Source organism: Nicotiana tomentosiformis, chromosome 2 (assembly GCF_000390325.3).
Source record: "Nicotiana tomentosiformis chromosome 2, ASM39032v3, whole genome shotgun sequence".
Taxonomy (NCBI): Eukaryota; Viridiplantae; Streptophyta; class Magnoliopsida; order Solanales; family Solanaceae; genus Nicotiana; species Nicotiana tomentosiformis.
Window position 1 is genome coordinate 78192106 of NC_090813.1, and position 22222 is coordinate 78214327.

At 34.3% G+C, this 22222-nt stretch overlaps 1 protein-coding gene and 1 pseudogene across 5 annotated transcripts; one reads left to right on the top strand and one right to left on the bottom strand.

Moving 5' to 3' along the window:
• Positions 1 to 4499: 4499 nt before the first annotated feature.
• Positions 4500 to 17727, bottom strand: LOC104109387 (B3 domain-containing protein Os07g0563300-like). 5 transcript variants are annotated; one of them, XM_009618667.4, is made up of 13 exons: positions 17217 to 17727; positions 14754 to 14835; positions 14483 to 14581; positions 12150 to 12429; positions 11673 to 12012; positions 11338 to 11434; positions 10292 to 10466; positions 9927 to 10006; positions 9241 to 9630; positions 7608 to 7660; positions 7390 to 7503; positions 5620 to 5690; positions 4500 to 5520 (listed from the first exon to the last, which is right to left on the bottom strand). In XM_009618667.4, the coding sequence occupies exons 1-13, from the start codon at positions 17348 to 17350 to the stop codon at positions 4727 to 4729; spliced, it is 2709 nt and encodes a 902-aa protein (XP_009616962.1). In that variant the 5' UTR covers positions 17351 to 17727; the 3' UTR covers positions 4500 to 4726. The 5 variants fall into 5 exon arrangements, with proteins under 5 accessions (XP_009616962.1, XP_009616960.1, XP_009616961.1 ...); XM_009618665.4 differs by having other exon boundaries at positions 12150 to 12477; positions 17217 to 17726; XM_009618666.4 differs by having other exon boundaries at positions 7608 to 7657; positions 12150 to 12477; positions 17217 to 17725.
• LOC117279869 (U5 spliceosomal RNA) lies at positions 6480 to 6585 on the top strand (annotated as a pseudogene).
• Positions 17728 to 22222: the final 4495 nt, after the last annotated feature.

Below are 22222 nucleotides of genomic sequence, written 5' to 3' on the forward strand. Positions count from 1 at the left end.
TGAATTTATACATAGTTTCTAGAGAAGTAGACTAATTTGATCTTGAAATAATGCAATAATTAAAGAAATATACAATACTTAGCCTTAAAATATAGTTGAAACAGCAGAGATAATAGTTCCGGGAACAAGGTTTTCGAGCACAACAATGATGAGATCAAAAAGTGAAAAAGTAAGATTGTATTAAGCTTTGTATAGAATATGGTGGTAAGTTTTGCTAGAAAATTTCATGTCATTTACATTAATGATAACTAGGCTCACTATTTATAGTTGTGTCTAGGGAAGAAGGTCCTAGGATCGTGCTCTCCTTTAATGTAAATTATGAGGGTCATTAATGAAGATGTAACGGTGAATATAAATGTCAAATTCTCTATAACGGGTCGTCACTCTTAATGCTGCAGAATATTCCTTATTAAATGATACCGAGCGCAGAGCATTTAATACACCTTTATGAACGGTATCCCTTCCGGTGACAAGCGGAATGGCTACGTTCGGTTTTCGGCCATCCCCGTCTAGGATTCCACGTGTCTTTCTTTTAGATGACCACGTGTCATATCATATTTCAACCTGTGCAAAGAGTAACAATTCATAGTACTGCTTCTAGCAAAGTTTGGGAGAAACTCTTGTGTTAATTTATCACTGTTTCTGTGTAATTTCTCCTTCATTTTTTCTACAGTAATTTATTTGAATGCAAAAAGGACCTTTTGCAATGGGAAAATGAGGATATCAACGTCAATCTTGTGTAGCCGAGAAAGGTCTACAAACTCATCAAAAATTTTGAAGATTAAGTGCCTAATGAACGCTAATTTATTGACTCGATTCGAAAAAGTTGTATTTCAAGTTAATTAAATAAAACCCACCTCTTTACCATGGAAAAAGAAAAGGGTTGTGCATGTCAATGAAACTTGCGGTAGCCAAGAAGGAGTTCACAATAGAATCAGAAATTAACTTTCTAAAATTAATTAGTGCCTTAAGAAGCCTAAAATCAGTGTCTTTAAGTCTAAAAAGATGTATTTCGAATTTATTTAATCTTTGCCTTCCTAATTCTTTCTTAAATATAAAAGTCTTCGTTGGGCATCCATTCATATACCCAGTCAAAAGACCCTTGGCCTTTAATTAAATTTTGTTAAAGAGTTTTTTCATCTTTTGGAGCAGACATGAGGAAACCTCCTAGCAGCTAATTGGAGATTTTTATTTTTTAATTGTTTTGTCATTTGTGGGGTTCTTTAAATTCGTGCTCTTTTCAGCGTCAATTTTGAGTGGTGTTTTTTCTGGCATGGCTGATTTTTGGAATAAACCTTATACCAGATCATGTATAATATTTTTAGATTTTGTACACTAACAATATCATTTAATTTGTGATAATAGGTTATTTTTTTATATTAAATTACTAATTAGTGTTTATTGTAGGCATTTATTTATATTACTTTTTTAAGTTATCTGATTATATAAATATTTTCTATACCGTCAATGTTAAACTAACAATTAGCAAAATCATAATTATGTTTTTCTTCTTCTTTTAAGTCATTGGAGCCAAATGCCAATGGGCATTTTGGATGTTTCAGAGTTGAGACACGTATTTTTCAGTGACGAGCTATGGGGGAGGAAAGGGCACCAAAACGTGTAACAACTTACAACTATGAACTAACATAGTTGTTTGGGTGTTCACAAACTGTCGGTGGATTTGGATTAACCTTAAATTTTCCAACTTGCAAATTGTCTCCATCTTTTGAGTCAAATTTTCCCGCAAAAAAAAAAATCTTATATAAAGCCAAACTCACGTTACATCAGATAAATTAGTGATTAAATATGTATGCAAGAATATTAGAATTCATGTTTTATTCTCGATTGTCATAATTATATTTTGAACTAAAATTACATGATTAGACACACAAGTTGTAGCTCGGTTAGTAGTACTTTTGTGCCTGCAACATATTCAGGTTAAATTCATTTGTTAGTTTTTTTTGTAAAGTCATTTCTTTCCCGAACATCTTCGACACGATCTTTAGAAATCATCTGTGTGATCTTTAGTAATTCTATTATTTTCCACAACCAATACAATGTTGTTAATTGCCATATATATTAGTACTCATTCTGTCTTATTTTATATGACAAAAAGTATTTTTTACTCTTAAGGACATGACTTGATATGACCGATTTGATATAAAATTTCATTCTCTTATATGGAAAAAGAAAATGATAAAATGTAAAACTCGCACTACCATTATCATTTAAAAGGATAATCTTTGCACTTTGCATATAGTTGGATTACTTTACTAAAGCACTCGCTACTATTTATTTCGAACGTTGGAATCTGAAACTTTTGGTTAACTAGAAATAGTGGTGAACATATGTCGGGTTGGTTCGAATTTTTTAATTATCAAACCAAATCAATAGTATCGGGTTTTTAAATTTATAAACCAAACCAAACCAACAAAGTCGGATTTTTCAATCTCGGTTTTTCTCGGGTTTTTCCCCGGTAAAGTCTTCATAGCATAATATATGTATCTTGTGCTCCAAATATTTCTTAAGTCCTAGTAAAATATAACTATATAATGTATTTTTCAAGAAACTAACACAATAATATGAGATAAGTCATAGCATTATACTAAAATATTTAATAACAAAGATAAAATAATAAAATTACATAAGACAAATATTGCTAAATAATAAGTCATAATAAAAATTAACATAATCTAAAAATACTATATAGGTCATGCTAAAATAAGTACAGCTAATAAGTACTAATATTAATTACATAACTAAGCACTTAAGAAAAAGATAAACTAAGTTATGCATAATTTTCATTATAAACCAATATAAAACAAAAATAATTATCCAACACTATCGTCATTCCTAGTATTGAATTGAATTTCTTTTGTTAGCATTAGTATTGATTTGAACTTTGTTTGAGTTACTACATTTATGGGTTTAGTTAAAATCAAACCAAACCAATTATGGTCGGGTTTTATTTTCCAATACCAAACCATATCGGATTTTTTTCGATTTGACTCGAATTATCGGTTTTGTTTGCACACCCCTAACTAGAAAGATCCCGACCATTCATTTTTTCCTCTTTGATTATTGGAGCAAATGAGTGTTTTGGAAGCTTGAGTCACATACGTTTCAGTGACAAGATATGGGGACCAAAATGTGGTACAGCTAACATAGTTGTTTGGGAGTTAACGAACTGTCAGTGAATTTAGATTAACCTTAGATTTTCCAACTTGCAACTGTCTCAATCTTTTGGGTCAAATTTTCCTGGACAGCAAAATAAATGTGATATAAAACCAAACTCACGTTACATCAGATATATAGCGAATATTTAAGAGTAGAATTTCATATTTTATTCTCGATTGTCAGAATTATATTTTTGAAGTAAAATCACGTTATTAGACACAAGTTGTAGCTCAGTAACCTTGTACTTTTGTGCTTGTGGTTGTGTCAAATTCCGTAACCAGCACTACATGTCAAATTTCCTTTTCAGATAACGACAATCTGTTAGAGAGATTTAAATTAGCGTGTACAAGTTAAATTTATTTCAAATTATAATTTTTGAAAGGCTCGTGACAAGGTTGAGTAAGATTGTCAGCTGCAAGAGAAGAGAAGAAAGAAAGTGAGTCGAAACCAGGGAAATATTCTCCACCTTTAAGGCGATAGCACTAATATACATTTAGTTATAATCGTCTCATTTAGTTATTTTTAGATGTATTGCATGCCATATCCATATTGACATGATATTGCAAGGAGAACCCCCTTATTCTTTCTCTAATTCACATACCTTTTAAATATTGGAGGAAATCCCGTATTTGAAACTTTCTTTCTTAATTTTTACTCTACCTTACAATGCATGCCAATTTAAAAAAATGCCTGATACTTAAGAGTGTTAGGATCCTAATCCTGGAATAACGTTGGAAAAGAGAAAAAGAGAGTTAAATTGGACGCAAACAACAATACTCTCTCAGCGTTTCATCACCCTACATATGATCTAAGATATAGAAACGCCTTTAGAGTCCATTCTTCAAATTGGCTCTGCTCTTCGCAATCAAACACGAACAAAATGTTTGTAATAATAAGAAAAAAGGTTAACGTTTATGGCTCCAACCTAGTCCCCTTTATATAAGTCAAATCGATCTTCTCCAACGAACAATAAGGCTCTAATCATTCTACAGTTAATGAGTCTATTGTTTAGCATCAATTTTCCTGTAACCTTTCACGAAACCATAGCAAGCCAAAGTTCAAAGTTGCGCACACATGCTTTAGGCAACTCCAAATCCTTGAATCCATATCAGGCCTAATAAGCCTACAGTCATAGACATAGTAGAATGCCTGTTCTCGAGATGGAAGGAAAACCAAAATAACTCGTGGCATTGTTGGCATTAAGCAACTTTCCCAAGCGCAATGTCCATGATTCAAATACCCTTTCTATCCAAAGCTTGTGACTTTTCCAGAGGCACCAAAAAATAAAAATAAAAAAGAAACAAGCTCTTTTCACACAACGATTGAACACTCCAAAACCCTTCCGGCCATTTATAATAATATGCAAGGCACCTCGCACCCATTAAAAAAGTAACCTGTGCAGAGAGGTTGCATCACTTACTACACCTACCTATGTACAACTCTGGAATACCTGTAAAGCCTAAATATACATGTTACCACTATGCTGCAAGAGCACCTCTGATTTCTTATATAGCACAAGCTAATATTAGGTGCCGGATGGAGGAGTATCCTACTGGTTATTAGGTGCCAAAGATGCAGCCGTGCCTATAGATAAAGGCCTATTATGGTCTACATCAGTTTGATTAGTATCACCAACAATAACACAATTATTCGGATTTGTCTCTCCAGTACCATCTCCATTTTCATGATTACCCGTGAAACTTCCATTCCCACAATGCCTGACATATTGCTCTGCAGCAACTTGGAGTATGTGCATTATGCTGCCAGAATCAGAGCCTGGTGAAAGCTCATCATCCCTCTCTGGCTTAGCATTCAGGTCAATTTCACCTTTACATGGCAAAGCAGAAGATTTCTTCTCATTAGGGTAATTGGGATCATCAGCATAACCCTCATTGTTCAGCTCTCCGCGCTGTGGGCTAAAATGCCCTGCATCATCAATAGATTCTTGAATGTCACCAGCATCAAGCAGTTGTCCAGCCAATTGCGGCTGCAGCTTTTGACAAGCAGCTTCTGCTTCTTTCTCTGATAACTTTTTTTCACGCTTCAGCATCAATGTTTTGAAACGACGCTTTACTGATTTACAGACAATACAGTCACATGATTGCTTGTGCTTAGGACCTTTTCCACTTGGGGGCTGAATGCACACAATGCAGGTACACCCAGGTCTATGACGTGGGTGCTTCGTTGTGGCCTGTGATGATGCTGGAAGAGTCTCTCCCTCTTCTAGAATAGCGAGATTAGCAAGTGCATCAAGCCCATCCAGAGCCTCAACCAAGTCTGTTTCCTGTTTAGAAGCCTTCATTTTCTTGGCAGCTGCACAAAGATCATGTAATTTCAACAAACCTGAAGAACCCCCAATTGATTGATCAAGATGAGGCAAAGACAGAAAGTATTGGCTCACTAGTGTAGAAATTTATGACCTACAGGGACCAAAACACTCGCCTTTATTAATACGAGGCAGTAGGTCTCTCAGATCATTTGCTGTTAATTCTTGATCTGCCGAGCACACAGACCTAAAAAGCAGAAAAATCATAAGCCAAAACTTAATTGCAATTGAAAACTTGAATGAAATTCAGGTATTGACTAAACTATTTTGGAAATGAACTGACATTATTTGATATCTACGTTAATGCAAAAGAAAGCCAGATGCCATTTGCAGAACAACAATCACAGAACATGGAAAACTGGAAAGCTTAAATGATCAATATACTCATATAAAGCAGGACACTCAGTTGTAAAATTCTAGCAAAGGTGCCAAGAACATATTATGAAGATTGGTTCAAAGTCAACTTTCTTAAAGAACAGAAAACCGGAAGTGACATGAGAAAAATGCTATAGAGTTGATTAAACGGACAAACTGCTGAGAGAAGAGAGGAGACCAACCAAACATAGAAAACCTCATCCAATGGCGAATTCCAGATAGCAAGGTTAAGACGGCCTTCAGAACAGGGAAAGGATTAATTTGTGTCCAGATGACAATACATTCAACGATTTTCAGTATCTACCATTTGAAGTCCATTTGATCACGAGTGATTCACTAGGGGTGTCAATGGTTCGGTTCGGCCGGTTATTTTAAGAAATTTATACCATACCAACTTTCGGTAACTCAATTGTATATAACCAAAATTAGACTTTTCGAAACCGTCATAATCAACTTGTTTTCTATATGGTATCGGTAAGGTTCCGTTAACTTTCAGTAATTTAGTTTTAAAACATCGCATAAGAGTCACGCTGTTATTAGGATGTGTCTCATTTGTTATGTATAAGATAATAGCAGGTTTTATTATATAACACATAAACGCAGCCACGCGGTGAGCACAAAGCGAACTATTCTTTCGCCTTTAACTAAAGAATATCGTGTGCTCGCCGCAAATAGTGGCATACGCCAATTTTTTTAAGAGGGATTCTGAAGGAGGATCCCGCTGTTAAAAAATATATATAACTCATAAAATATAGAGTAAGGAAGAAATCTCTTCCAATATAAAACAAAAAACATAAAATATAGGGTAATAGTATTATATATGTTCATCGGCTCCAATTTTTATTGAAAAAGCTTGTATCATGCAATGCTCAGACGAGATTTTGATTTACATGGCAGAGGTTGCATTACTGCAGGTTGTGCACTCCCAAACCAACAACAAATATTGTTCTATCATAGAACAATTGATGAATTGTTAACCGAAAATTTGAAACCCAAAAGACATAAAATCTAAATAACAGGTAGCATCAGTACAATTTTTTGAAAAAATTGAATTGAGATTTGACCCAAATAATACAAAAGATATAAAGGGGAAGGAAAAAAAACGAAAAAATATTCCTTGGTAGTTTGTGGATGAAAATTTTGGATCAATTTAGTTTCAATAGTAGCAGCGCAGGATTGAGTTTTACCTGTAGCTGTTTTCATCTAAATCCATCCCAAGGTCCAAGATTTTTTTTAAACTTAATATTATATAATATATTTTTTACATATAAATTTATCGGTTCCGTCGGTTTTCAAAGAACCTCTGACATCCCTATGATTCGCCATTACAGAACATTCTCTTTTTATGACAAGCTGATTACTGGAGCTAGAGGTTGTGGACTTCCCGGGATTGCTTAATGCAATCCTCTTCAGCGTTTACACTCACAAAATCATGCGTTGGGTATTTCCTTCATATATTCTATTGTCATTTAAGTGCATATTGTAGATATAATAAAGAATTTCCATCATACCTCTCGGAGTCCCATGAGTTTTCTGAACAGGTCCATCTTGATGGAAGGAGAGCACTGTCAGGAACTTTTCGCCACTTGAAACAGTCCTCACATTGTACCCATTGTATTTTTTCACTGGATGGGATGAATAAAGCATCAGCATTCATTCAACGCAATTTGACACAAACCATGCAGAGCTAGTTGCATATACAACTAATAGTCAGAGTTTAGCAGTTTACCCCAAATGATCCACAGAAGGGATTGCAGGCCTGCCAATAATTGGTGCATCCTGCTAAGAGGAACAGGTCAAGGATAAATAGGACGGGATTAATATCAGTAACAAATATTACAAGGACTACCAACACGAACTGACAAGTGGAGGGAAGATTGGACACATATTGCACGTTTCAGTATTAGCTACAAAATAATTGCTGAGTTTTTACAACCACTGAAAAGAAATTGCCAACAATAACCTCTCAGAACGAACGAGGGTAAAATAAGCATTGAAGAATATTACTCAACCAAAACTTCAACTAAGCAAATAATTTCATTATTTGAAAAAATAACTCATTGCATAGTAAGAAGTATGTCATCACTAGATCCCATCTTGTTTTGGTGACATAATAAGTGTCTGCATACCTTCTGTTCCTTCTACTCTTTTTTTTTCTGAAGTAGGAGTCCTCCTCAAAGTCCTCACACAAGCCAGTTTAAGGATGGGCCAGCCAGAGAAGTGGGGCTCCGGAAAGCTCACACAGTATATGTACTTGATAGTACTCAATTGAAAGCAGCATTGCCTTGACGTAATGATTTAGAAGCAATGCAGATTTTAAAGTCCAATGAGAACAGAAGTAGAGGGGGATCCAGCATATAAGGTTTCCAGCACACAAGGTTTATTATGCTATATATGTGTATATAGAAGACACTTAAAACTTTCAAAAATAAGTATATCCATCAAGTGGTGCCCCTCGTGCTTTTAAATTGTGGTGCTATGGAAGATAAAGTATATTGGACTATATATTGGCCTTTACCGGTTTACGCCCAATTTTTTGGATAAGGTAGGTGATTTTATCAATGTCGGTAAACTCCCACATCTAGCAGCATACCACAAAGTAGAGAGCATACATAGAATATGGTTCTCAACAAAAGAGACGCAATCTTCTATACAAACAAAGACGTAATGGGTGCACTAAAGTTAACAAAGAATAAGAGGCTATTTCTCAAATGTACAAAGTCATTTCCAACCCCACAAAACCTCTCCAATTTCTCTCCTTCAACAGGACCACACAAAGGGCTAGGAACGCAATATTGCTCACATATGCAGTACATCCTTCAAAGGTCCAGCATCATTCATTGTACTCCGAACCAGTTCAATACTATCCATACAATCATGTTGCACCTGAAAATGCAACAGGATGTGATCCCACATCTTCGCTCAAGCATCCACACATAAAGCACAATCTAACATATGTAATCCTCCTCCTTCTCAAGTTCTCAGCTGTCAGTATCAGCCCCTTGGATCCAAACAGATAAGACTCTTTTAGGTGCCCCCTCCCCCCATTCTCAATGTGATATACCCTATGCTTCCAATGCGTACACTATTTCAATACTTATCCTTTTTTTGGTGTGTGTTGGGTGTGTGTGTGTGTGTGTGTGGGGGGGGGGGGGGGGGGGAGTATTTCTTACGGAACCTTGGAAAGAAATATGTGATTTACATTTCCAGCAGGAAGTGATAGCTGCACATCTTCTGAATGGAAAAATCAAGAGTGTGCTTACAAACACCATAAAGCATGCATAATAAAGAAAACTGATCATCTATCCAGATCTATAACCAGCAAGAATTGGTAGACAATAAACTGCTAAAAAACATGGTACCTCGTATTCTTCAAACTCACAGCCTTCTATCACGATTACTGTAGGAGCATCACTCGAAGGTGGACGCATCAACCCTTGGGCTTGCACCACTGTGACCTTCAGCTCTACTAAGTCCTCATTGTCAATCCTCAAGCGTTTGGTTTTTGAACCCAGGGTGCTACTCTTCCTCTTACAACGAATAGAACGATTGTTTCCTAAAAATTCCATAGCCATATCATCGGACATTTTAGTTTCAGCCCAGGCAATTGTTGAATCTGCTGGAGCAACATGAGTGGTTGATGAAAAGCCTTTTTTAGTAGAATTTGCCAGAACTTCAGAGAACTTAGTACTTTTAGTATTGACATTCCCATTTGTAACAACACCGTTACTGTTACTGCAAGCTTCACTTCCCTGTTAATAGAAGGCCAAGTAAGAACAAATGGAGGTCTGAATTCAACAGCTTTTCAAAAGAACCTATACCCGATGAGCACCATGAGTAACTAAGACACATAAAAGTGTTGAAATAAATTGCAGAAAGGATCCATATGGTTTATTATCCCTATTCTGACATGCTTTTCTTGTTAGCCAAGGTTTAATATTTTCAGCGTAGAGGTCTTAACTTTTGTTTCCAGATAATCTCAGAGCTTGTAAATCAAGACAGTACACCACGAGGAGGCGAAGAAGCTACTAATTAGGAATTGGCAAACCTGATCTGCTGTAAGAGTAGTTGAGGCCTTTCTGCACCCCATGACCAACTTTCCTTCTGGCTCTATCCTACTGAATGTTACTGATGGAAAAAACACGCTCAGTCAGCAAGATGCCTCTAACACGCGGACAGAAATTAAGAAAAGTAAACGAATTTAAGGCCTACAGACAATTTCCTACTGATATCGCAAGCCAAGAATGGCAGTTCAATAGTTAGCCACCCAAACAATCAAAATATCAAATAAGCCACTACGCTCTAACGACAAAAATCTCTCTTTCGTTAAGAGCAATCTTTCTCACCTTCCCCACCAGATCCATCAAGGAAGAAAAACTAGAAAATAATTAGTTGTCGAACAGATGAAATTACCTATGTCACCTGCTTGCAATTGCATCGATTGTATACAAGGAGTCACCCCTTCCAAGACATACATACGACTGTTATTATTAGGCCAAAATCTGAACTGAAACATCCATTCCTTCCCTTTCAGATCTTGCACCTTGAGAGGCAGCCCTTCTGGATTAGAAATTGGTGGAAAATAGGCCTTCATCAAAGTAAAACTTTGTCAGAACAGGAAAAGAATGTGATACCTTTCAGTTAAAAGGGAGAAAATATGTATATATTAATCAATTACACAATAATCCTCAATGAATTTGATCAGTGAATTTTTTTCTCAACCAGCTTACGAATGGAGAAAGCCAGAACTTCAGCAAAGAATTGGTACTAGGAGACAATATCAAAAGCTATGTACCATGAACAGAAATAATGAAATTTAGATATATTAAAGACGAGCAAATCCTATACCACCCCTGGCCCAAAGTAGATAGAATTATTTTCTATTTCATTTGTGTGCCTTTACCCCTTAGGGAAAGGCATGCGCACAGGAGCCCTTCCTAGATTATAGAGACACACACAACTCACTCGATGTACTTTCACTACCACACCCTTCCTATAGAACAAAAGCAACTATTAAGGCATTTGGACATAAACGTATTTGCAAATACAGAAATATTATTTGCAAATCAATGTTTGTTTTCCAATTTCGTTCATTATTTCAACTTCAACTTGAAATAAGAATCTGACGTCGAAAAACTGCTCTGAGTATTTCAAGTGATATATAGGTTGTTTTTGCTCACAAAACTTCTACTTCTCTCTAAGTGAAATTCATGTCCAAACACAAATTTAACTTCCAAATACTCTTTTTCAGCTTCAATTACTCGATTTTTTAAATTCACACAAATATTGTCCAAACGGGAAGTCATTTGATAGAACACTTGTATTTTCTAACCCTTATTGAATACAAAAATTTTCTCAGATATTCTAATGTTTCAATAACCAAGTTTTTTCTTGGATTTGTTCAATCCTGAAGGAATAACAGATCTGAAAAGAAAAAAGAGTAGTGCAAAGGAGCTCACCTCAGCACATTTCTTCGGCAATACTAACCGTCCTATCCTTCCAGCGTCACTAGCACTTAGCATCTTTTCAAACAAAGGAGTAATTACAGAATTTGAGCTAAAACATTGTCAAGGTTGTAAACAATTAGCTGACTTGAACCCAGCCACTTGGCGAATAAACATATCCTTGTAATTTTGGCAAACGAGTATTGCACCAGATGCATTAGCAATCAGCAAAGAAGCAGTGCATCTCAAACGAATTTTGTATTGTACAACCGTGCATAATATAACCACAGGAAATTATTTCATTAAGACATCTCCATTATTTCAAAAGGTCCTTTAAAAACAAAGGATACTCTCCAGATATTTGTTGTAGCTCTTCATCCGTTATGCGAGGCCAGTAACGAGGAAGTAAATGATGCTTTCCTCTCCCATCTCCACGGGTTTTCGAATTGCGCACTTGAGTCTCTCCAGCGTAATCCACTGTAGCATGACCACCAAGCTGCTTCCCCAAAGGAGTCGAAAGTGTGGTTTGTTGTTGGAGACTAACAGACACCTTACTGTGATCAGTTGGTTCATTTTTGCAAGCAGAACCGATGGTCAAAGAAAAACTGGGAGCAGAAAGATCATTCTTTGCATAAGATAATTGTGGTGGACCACTTATACAAGACTTAGGGGGCTCCTCATGATTAAGACCTGTAAGACAATGGTTACTCCATATTAGAACAGCCTAAACCTGTAATTATCACTGTAGTACAACAGCTTAGATATGAGTAAACCAAGAGCATTTCCAGTTTCAAAAAAAAATCTATGTGGTAAGTGAATATCAGTACCAGCATATCCATTTTCAAGTGTTCCTGGTACACCAATCTTCAGATTTCCATTCATCAACTTTTCACAAGAGTCCTTCCTGTTGTTGTCGGAGGACGAGGTAGACGGTCTCTCACCAAGACAAAGTCTGTCGACGCTGCCTGTGGCATCAAGAAAGGGTGTCCTGGGCTGCAACTCATTTTGAATGGCGGAACCATTAAATAAACTTGGTGCTTGACGCCATGGAACAGGACCAGAACCAGCTATTGGATTCCAATTATTGACGTCTTTAATTCTTTCAGGCTGCAGAGGATGGAAAAGTGAAGGTGGAGGCCAGGCAGGATTTGGGGTCTGATCAAATATGAATATGAAGTCAAAATTAAGAAAACAATTTTACTTATTGACAAAATGTGATGAAGACAAAAAAACTCTTATGCATACACACAAATCAAGCCAATGATACTATTAAAATTAGGAAAGGTTCTAAATAAGAGTTTTTTAAAGTGCACCACATTTTGTTTAAGAGGTTATCTAATATGGATACACAATCTTCTTTTTTCCTTTCTATTCTTTTTCTTTTCCTATTTTTTGTTTGTGCAGGAGGAGGGGTGCATTTTTTGCTTTGATATTGTTCATCCGGTCAGTGTAAGCAATTTCAATGGGGCAAAACATGAAAATGAGAAAATTACCGATACATAAACTGTCAATTTATAGATAAGAATTCCCCAAGATCACAGGGAAACACTCTTAGATAGGGCCATCACTCACATTCCTATTTACCTTGACCATTGCTAGCATATTAGCGGCTCAGCTGTATAACTTACACGAGGCCTAGGATGGAAAAATACCAATTCAGTAAGCTCATGCTAGGTACACAAACAACTTCAACTAAGAGATCTAAGTGTGACATCTGGAGGACCAGGCTAAGCTCCAACCTGTGAAAGGATAGGTCAAATGGCAGCAATGACCTGGGTAATTGGAAGCAGAAAAATAAATTCACCCTAATGCAACATACGTGTATTGTTCTTCGACCACTTCATCTTAGCCAAAAGGCCGAGAAAGGAATTATTTGACCCCTTCCTCAAACTTCCAAAACAACTAAAATATTTACCAGAAGCATTTGCTGGGGAGCTGGGGACGGAAAGACAAGTATAAGGAGGAGCTCCATATTTTTTTTCTTTGATCGATATAAGGAGGAGCTCCATATTGTTGTTGGAAAAATAACAATCAGTATTGTGAGGATAACATTGTCATTAGAGCTTTATTAAGTTCCAGCGCGAGCATCAGTGATTTCCATCAGCAGCATCGAGCATGAATAATAAGCATCAACATAGTCATCAAAAGATATTGTCGATTGACCCGTGATCTAGAGAGAGAAGCTCCCCCTTTTTTCTAGATTTTAAAATTTGAATATACAGTAACATTACAAGTTATAATTCTAGAAGGTTTGCAACCACTTTTCCAACAAGCCCGCCAAATCCGATGAACACTAAGATTATTGTTTTTCAGATTGAATTGTTTCTCTGAGACATAGGAACACGTATCCAGCAAGGCCATTCAGACAAGACCCTTGGCAAGCACTATCTCAATGGTGACCTTTGGTTAAATTTTCCTGTCTCAATGGATGGAAATGTTAAGTTATTGAATTTCCTCAAAACTTGTTTGGCTGGAAGATTCAATCCTTGTAATGGACAACAGATCTAACCGTTGATTGGGCTGTAAAGGTATGTAATTTAATGTAAGACATAAGAATGCTTATGGAAGGTAATCACTGCAGGGGCGAAGTTATTCTTAGTGCTGGAACGATGAACTTTTACCACAGCCTGTATTGGGTTGGAGAAGAAGAATGTTTTGGTCATTATGGCAGATAGAGTTCTTCAAAGTGATGAAATTATGCAGATTTCACATTGACATATCTGTCAATAGTTAAATGGTAACCAGGAACAGAGACAGATCAAACTTTGTGCTAGTCGAAGATGGATTGTTGTGCAATATGGTAGGGATTTCACATGGACTTATCCTAACCCATGTGAAATCCTAGCTTTGGTTAAGTTAAGATTTGAGATATGAACCCTGCTTCAGAACTATGGTTTTATTTTTATTGTAGGTTAGTGGAAATCCTAATTTTGGTTTAAGTTAAGATTTGAGATAAGACCAGATGCAGGAGGGCAGGGTCATAGTTTTTCCTTTTTCCGATTTCTGCTTGTTTCCTTTAGATTGATTGGGCTGAATTTGTAGTTGTTTCTTGTACCATACTTCTGACAGTTGTCACATCTTGGTGAAATTTTAATATAAATATTTAAAAAGGAACTAGCATCACATCCACTAGATACAAGGGAGGATAGATGACTCTTACCAAAATAAAACTTTTCCTTGCACAGGATAAGCACTCAATACCTCCAGCATCCAACAGAACGAATGTATGGAAAGAGACAATGCATCCACAATGAATTTGCTGCATAAGGAAAACAAATCCTATCAAGACTCAAAGAAATTCTTGCAACAGGAGAAGCATGAAACACAAAGGTGTAGCATGACCATGTCCAGTATAAGGATTAAAAAAAGTTCCAACAGTGTTGGAACTTCATAACAGCAACAAGTAATGAAAAAGAAAATGTGTTACTCACCTTTCCACAAGACTCACAAGATCTCCATCCAGAAGTTTTGAGGTGAAAAGTCTCACAAAACTTGCCATCATCATAAGCAGAACTACGCGAACATTAATATACATTAACTCCAATCAAAATTATAAAAAATTGAGATGTCCAATGGACTATCACTAGCATAAGGTAATGTACAACATATACCATTGACCAAAAGATCTATTGATATCATAAAATAATCAATTAGGATATTCAGCCAGGTACTCAACAGTTAAGGCATGCCTTCTTTTTGGCTTGTATTTTCTGAGCATGTTGTCGACACTTGATAAACATTGATTTATGGTCAGAAAAAGGAGATAAAAGAATAAACTGACAAACTGTTGTTGTGTACCCAAAAGAATATCTTACAGCTAATTTTCACAAGATCAATTTCAAGCTCAAATGAGGTCCAAACATGACCATAATGGAGCCAATAAAAGCGAGAGAATTGAATTCTGAATTTCAACTTAATTCTACTTAGCAACTTTTCTACTAGAAGTAGTTTTTCAAACTTTCTTTCTTTCCACATATGAACTGAACATTTAAGTAGGTTATAAGTTTAACCAAATCTCTATTTAACTGCTCACCTAAAATGGTCATCATAGTAGGACCATCTTTTCATGACTCAAGTCCCATACTTATGAAGCACATATGTGAAAACAACATAAAAGAAAAGATAAATGGCCAGTTCTTCAGGGGAATAAGTCCTTTGACTACTTTATCTATGGTTACCTCTCCTTTTTTAGAAGGTAATGATTGTATTAAGATAAACTAAGAAAGTGCTAAAAAAGTGTGTACATCCGTAGCCAAACCACGATTCAGACTGCATCCCTAACCTATTCCTATAGGGCATCTATAAGATCTAACATTGAAAGTAACAAGAAACAAAATTTTACTGTTCCGTATTTTCAAGTAATCTACCTTAATATGTCAATAGTGACCCAAAGGAATAAGACTCAATGATTAGTTATTTTAGTAATAATGGTCTATGGACCACCTTGCGTGCATTTCAACTAATTTATTGGGTACCTGCTACCTCTTAGCAACATAGGTATGGGGTAATTCTACACCAAGGTTTATATAAATTGTAGGACATCACCGAGCATTTATTGCCTTTGCTGGGATTTGAACTAAGGTTTGTCATGGTTCATTCTATATTCATTGACCACTAGGTCACACCCTTAAGTGCGACTTGATGCTAGTCATAGTATAACAACTAGCATAAAGGTATCATTACTATGAAACCTAATGTTTTCTCCTGGTAAGCACATTCTTTGCCAGGTTACATATGGTCACAGATAGTTTGATACCTAAATAGCACAGTACAGCAAATGATATAAATAAAATCCTTGATATGTCTCTTTATTAAACAAAGTTGAGCTCATTTCTCTTCAGTGGATTTAGCACAGAACAGAGATAACAGGAAAACATGTTTCCTAATCCCAACACGGTGATTTTAGTTAGGACAAAGTTCGGACCAAAATCATGGGGTCATATTTTTTTATAAATTAAATAAATTGATTGATGTAAAACAAACTCATGGAATGATGATGGCCCTAAAAAATAAATTCCCATTAAATTTATTTATTTTCTGAATTTTTTACTGAGAGAACAAAATTTTAGCACCCCCAGAAAAGATTATTACTTTCTGCCTAGAGGAGGTAAACTAATTTATTTGCTGACGAGCATTCGTCAGGTACTAGACATATTTCAAAGCAAAAAGGGATTGTAATTTGCAGTATCTCTATGTGGTTCCACATTCTGCAACTATTTATAAAACACAGAAACAGTTACTACATCTCCAATTTCGCTTAACCATAAAGTTGATCAAGAATTTTGGTCAAAAATAACTTATCAAAATATTTTGTTTTATAACTTATCATAATTTTGGTCATCAACAACTTATCAAAAAAAATGGGTCAAAACTAGGCTGGCGGAATGTGAAATGAAGCAATCAAAAATGGTATAAAGAGGGTACCATATAAAAATAACAACTTTTACGTGGATAGTTTTCCTTCTAAAATGTTTCGGCGTAAGAAAAGGAAAAGGTCTTGAAATTGTAATGCATATCTCCTCAGTCTATTAAGTATTAACCCAAGCAGAAGCATAAGCACTCCTTCGTCTGCATCCACATAATTGTATCACATGAAACATAATAAAGACATCATAGACCTAAAGCAGTGCAGACCAAGTAACATTAGCTAAATTAAGCTAAACTTCAAATCTAAAGTAGGCCTTACGATATAATACTCGGAAACCAGAAGAAAAAAATCAAATCTTTGTAAATAATAACCAAAGATATATTTTTTTTACCATATCATTTCCATTTAGACTTGTCAATTCAGTTACTCAATAATTTGTCTTTTGAAATAATGCTACAAAAAAAAAAGCGTCAAAAAATTCAAAATTCAAAATTCGAAAAAGGTTAAAGAAAGGAGAAAAGCTTACGCGCAACGATCACAAAGGTCAGCGAACTCGCCGGTGCGACGGCGCCAACCTTTCTTCGGCCGTTCAACAAATTGATTGCAGTTGGTGTTGAAGCAAACCTTCGTGGCCGACGACGGCGCAGCGGACGACGACATCGGAGTTCACCAAACTCACGAAAAAATCACTACATATAAAACCTAAACTTATAAATCCCCCCAAAAAGAACGTATACACAAACAAGCGTGCGAAAAAAGAAAAAGGAAAGGAAAAGTTTTTCGTCAACAGTAAAAAGTATGATTAGAGGAGAAAATTCACATTAAAGATGGACAAAGAAGGTATGGTGAAAGTTGAAACCCTAGAGGGAGGGAGCGGAGGAATTTTAGAGAGAGAAATTGAAGTGATGGAGTGATAGAGAGATTATAGCCATTAGAGAGAGCGAAAGGGGGTTTAATTTGCAGACTGAAAGATTTTAGAGAGAGGAAAGAGGAAAGAGTAAGCAGTGAAGTGGCATTGGATTTTATATACGTATATATCTCCCTTATGCACTGTGTGTATGTGTGTGTATTTGGCGTTTGTGCTTTTACTCTAAATTCGTAACTCGTTGTTGTCGTCCTTTTCATTGGAAAAAAATTCCACGTTATCTGAAGAAATGAAATTACCATTTTATCCTTTTCACCTGAGCTCTGAGATATTTTGAGCCTAAGTGCAGGGGCATTTTGGAAAATGTATTTCAATGCTTGGGATAGTTATAGGTCAAAGTAGTACTACTACCATTTTGACTAATAATATGATTCTTTGTACATTTACTTAATATACTTTTACAATATTATTAACTTTCCGTTTCTAAACAAGTGAGTTTTGTTTTAAACTGAAAAGAAAATTAATGTTGGAATCCACTGGAATTAAATGTACGGATTCTCACACTATAAACCTCTGTCATTGTTTCTTATTTAGATAAAGGAAGTAATAAACTAGTTTTTGCTAAATGTTACAATCATGTTAATTACTTGGGTCTTGGGCAACTATATGTTATTTCTAAAAAAATAATATTGGACAATTTACAAAGCTTATTAAGATAAATATCTGACTACAAATTAGCTTTGGAATAAAACTCCAAATGCTCGAACATTTTTGTAAAGTCACTTGTGTGAAGAAAATCAATGTATGTTAGTTGACTTGTGAGTTAAGTGACTTAATGTACACGGGAGCGTTGGAAAAAACATGCAGTTCTAACACGTACTCTCATTTCGTCCAAAAATATGACCAGTTCGAATTAAAAAGTAACTCTTGTAATCTTTGGAATAAAATCGATATTGATTTTTTTTTTTTTTAAAGTAGATTAAAATGTTAAGAACTACATCAATTTTATTATAAAAGTAATATTTTACATATAATTGTTCCTATGTGAGATGACGGAGCGTATATAGAGAGAGAGATATTATGGATTCTAATGCTTGAGATAGAATATTAGTTTTGTATGCTTTAATTATTTTACTTTCATATTTTTTAAATTGTATCAATTACCATCACACAATATTCTGAAAAACGTCTCTGATGACCGGATTCCATCGAGTAACCATGATCTTAACTATAGTATATAAATTATCAATCACCCATAAAGTAGTAACGATATATTGAAAAAGATACTTTGGACTTTCTCTAGCCAAGTGATGAAATAGCTGAAAAGTTGGAGTAATAATTTTGGAATCCAAGTTCGAATTCCAGCAAAAGAACACTAATAGATAAATTCTTCTTATTTGCCAATTACAAAAATAGAATATTCTCTATGGTCAAAGAATATATGAGATGTTGTATTAATGTTAAAAATTATTATTATTATTATTATTATTATTATTATTATTATTATTATTATTATTATTAATAATAATAATAAAAATTAAATAATTCAAATTTACCCTTGAACTTTAGAAAATAGTGGGTCATGCCCTCTCTTAAAATTTTGGTTATAATGACCTCGTCGTTATAACCTGCGTCCACTTTTTAATTGTTGGCAATATATTTCTTTCATGCTCGATTATATTTTATGTTAGAACATTTCAATGAATGTTATTCCGATTTAAATGGTCTTATTATGAGTCCCATGCCAGGAAGTATTGTTCATTTTTTCGTTCCAAATTCAAAGATATAACTGATACAATTAATTGGTTTGTGCGCCTCTTAAACATATCATATATGCCCTTTATTTTCAGCAAAGTTCTACCTGAGATATTTTAGCTAGCTATATTGACCATTGTAAATAATAGTCAAGTAAAGGAGGCACTTCTGTTGACAACAGAAGAGGGGGGGGGAACCAAATTATCGAACAACTTTATAAAATTAGTCATCCCCCCCCCCCTCTTTGTGTTTTTTTTTTTGTCTAAGAAGAAAACCTATTTAATAGGAACAAATTACCAAAAGCTAGCTTGGGCCTATTATCAAACAAGTCTTCTCCTAGTCTCACCACTCTTACTTTTCTCTTCGAACAAATAGTCTTCTTTAGGGATCTTCTTTTTTGATTAACCGAAAAAGATAAAGGGATTTTTACACAGTTAGAGTTGCTCCCTTTTAAAAGAATTTTCTCATAAATAATAGTATTTTCTGTTTATTTCAAAAATAGCAAACTTTTTTATCATTTTAGTAGATTTATTTTGAATTTAAATTTGAAAGTTTGACCAATTCTATTAGGCCCTAAAAAATCTTCGGAATTTAAAAACAATCTTTCCCTTTTCTTTCCTATTTTCATACGTTCTATACTTCCTTCTTTATACTCTACCATCTCTCTGCTCTTTACTTTGTCATGGAGGCTTTTGGAAGATCTTTGCATCTCTTTTTTTCCTTCAACTTGTCTAGAAGGGCTTGAAGCACGTTAAAGAGGAACTAATATGATAAAATATAAAATTAATATACTAGAACACCACTGTTAGTTATATATAATACGGTGTATATAATATAGTAGAATATCACTGTAATTTATACATTGTTAAATACCATCATTATATCGTGTATATAAATATTTATAACGTGTACATATTTATTTTACGTGTATATATATATATATATATATATATATATATATATATATATATATATATATATATATATATATATATATAAAGTTAATTATTCACTATTATTAATATTAATACACATTTTATACATACAATGGCTGAAAAACTTTATGAATAACTGTAATTATATTATATGTGTATTATCATAAATACGTCATACATAATTATATATACATATCTTACTATCATATATATAATATTAAGATGCTATGAATATATACTAGTAATCGGGGGGGGGGGGGGGACCAATTTCGTGGCCTTTTTTATTAATAAAAAAATTATTTTTATTTGAAATCTATTTTTCTAACTTTTTTTAGATGCAAAGTTATTATTTGATTTTTTTATAATCAATTTTTCCTAATAAGTCTTTTTCAATTGACAATATAGCTAGTTCATTTAATAACTTTGAGACATTGTTGATCTTAGGTAAGGTTTTATGAATTTTAATTTTGAAATACTTTTTTTCGCTGAAGCAATGGTAATAGGAGTTATTAACATTATTCTATAAGTAATATAGGCATTTGGAAAATAATCAAACCTTTTTATTTGATTGAGTATATCAATTAAATTGTTATCTTCTAATTGTACTATTTTTCTTAATATTTTTTATTCAGAAAATAAATCTAAACTATCAATATCGGGTTAATTATTATGATTTAAGGAGCATTCAAGATGAAGGCAATATTTTTTCAATTTTCTATCAACTAGTGATCTCAGTTTTTACCGCTAAATATAAAATAAAAAATATTTTCATATGCCTCTAATCACTACTAGAAAAATACAAATTTTTCAGGGAAACTTTCCATGGATATATTATCAGTGGAAGTTCCCACTGCAATTTAGAAAACCTCAGTGGGAAATGGAAGAGTTTTCTTTTACCTTTTTCTTTAAAAGGTTCCCACAGACTATAGGTGGGAATTATCTGGCGTAAAAAAATGTGTTATTTGTTTTCCACCGAATTAGTGAGAAATACATTTAAAAAATTACTATATAAAATTATTAAACTTTTCCAAGTGAAACGGTGGGAATCTAATGATAAAAAATTATTTTAATGTTCTCACAGATGCAGTGGGAAATGGAAGAGTTTTCTTTTACCTTTTTTTTAAAATGTTCCCACTGACTATAAGTGGAAATTATTTGGCGCAAAAAAGTATGCAATTTGTTTCTCACCGAATCAGTGGGAAATAAATTAGAAAAATTACTATATAAAATTATTAAACTCTTTCTAGTGAAACAGTGGGAATCTAAAGATAAAAAAATATTTTAATGTTCCAACAGATGTAGTGGAAAATTCAAAATTTTGAAATTTGAATTTTCATCCAAAACACCCGCGAGGTTAAAAAATTTCACAAAAAAAATGAATTTAATAAAACAATTCCCAATGAATCAGTGAGAATGTCTTTCCTAAAGATAAAGAAAATATTTTAATGTTCCCACAGATATAGTGGGAAATTCAAAATTTTGAATTTTGAATTTTCGTCGAAAACACTTGCGAGGTTAAAAACATCTCACAAAAAATGAATTTAATAAGGCAATTCCCAGTGAATCAGTGGGAATGTCTTTCCTATTATAGTACATCCCTTCTTCTTTCTTTTCATTTTCACTCTCATTCTCTCATTCTCTTCTTTGCAAATCCTCCATTCTTATCCAAAGAGCTTTCACTCATATAAAATCAAAGGTAATATCATATCACTCATGTAAAATCAAAGGTTAGGGGATTATTATTAGATTTTGAATTCGATTTAGCTTTATAAAACCTGAAAGCTTTTCCTTTAATATAATAGTTGTAACACTTTTGCATAATACTTTCAAACAATCGTTGGAGGAGTTCATTGAAAGCCAACCAATCGATCCAACCATCCCAGGAGAGTTATATGGACTTGCGGAATTTCAAACAATCGTTGGAGGAGTTTATTCAATTGGATAAGATTGAATGTTGAATTTTTTATTTGAGTGTTT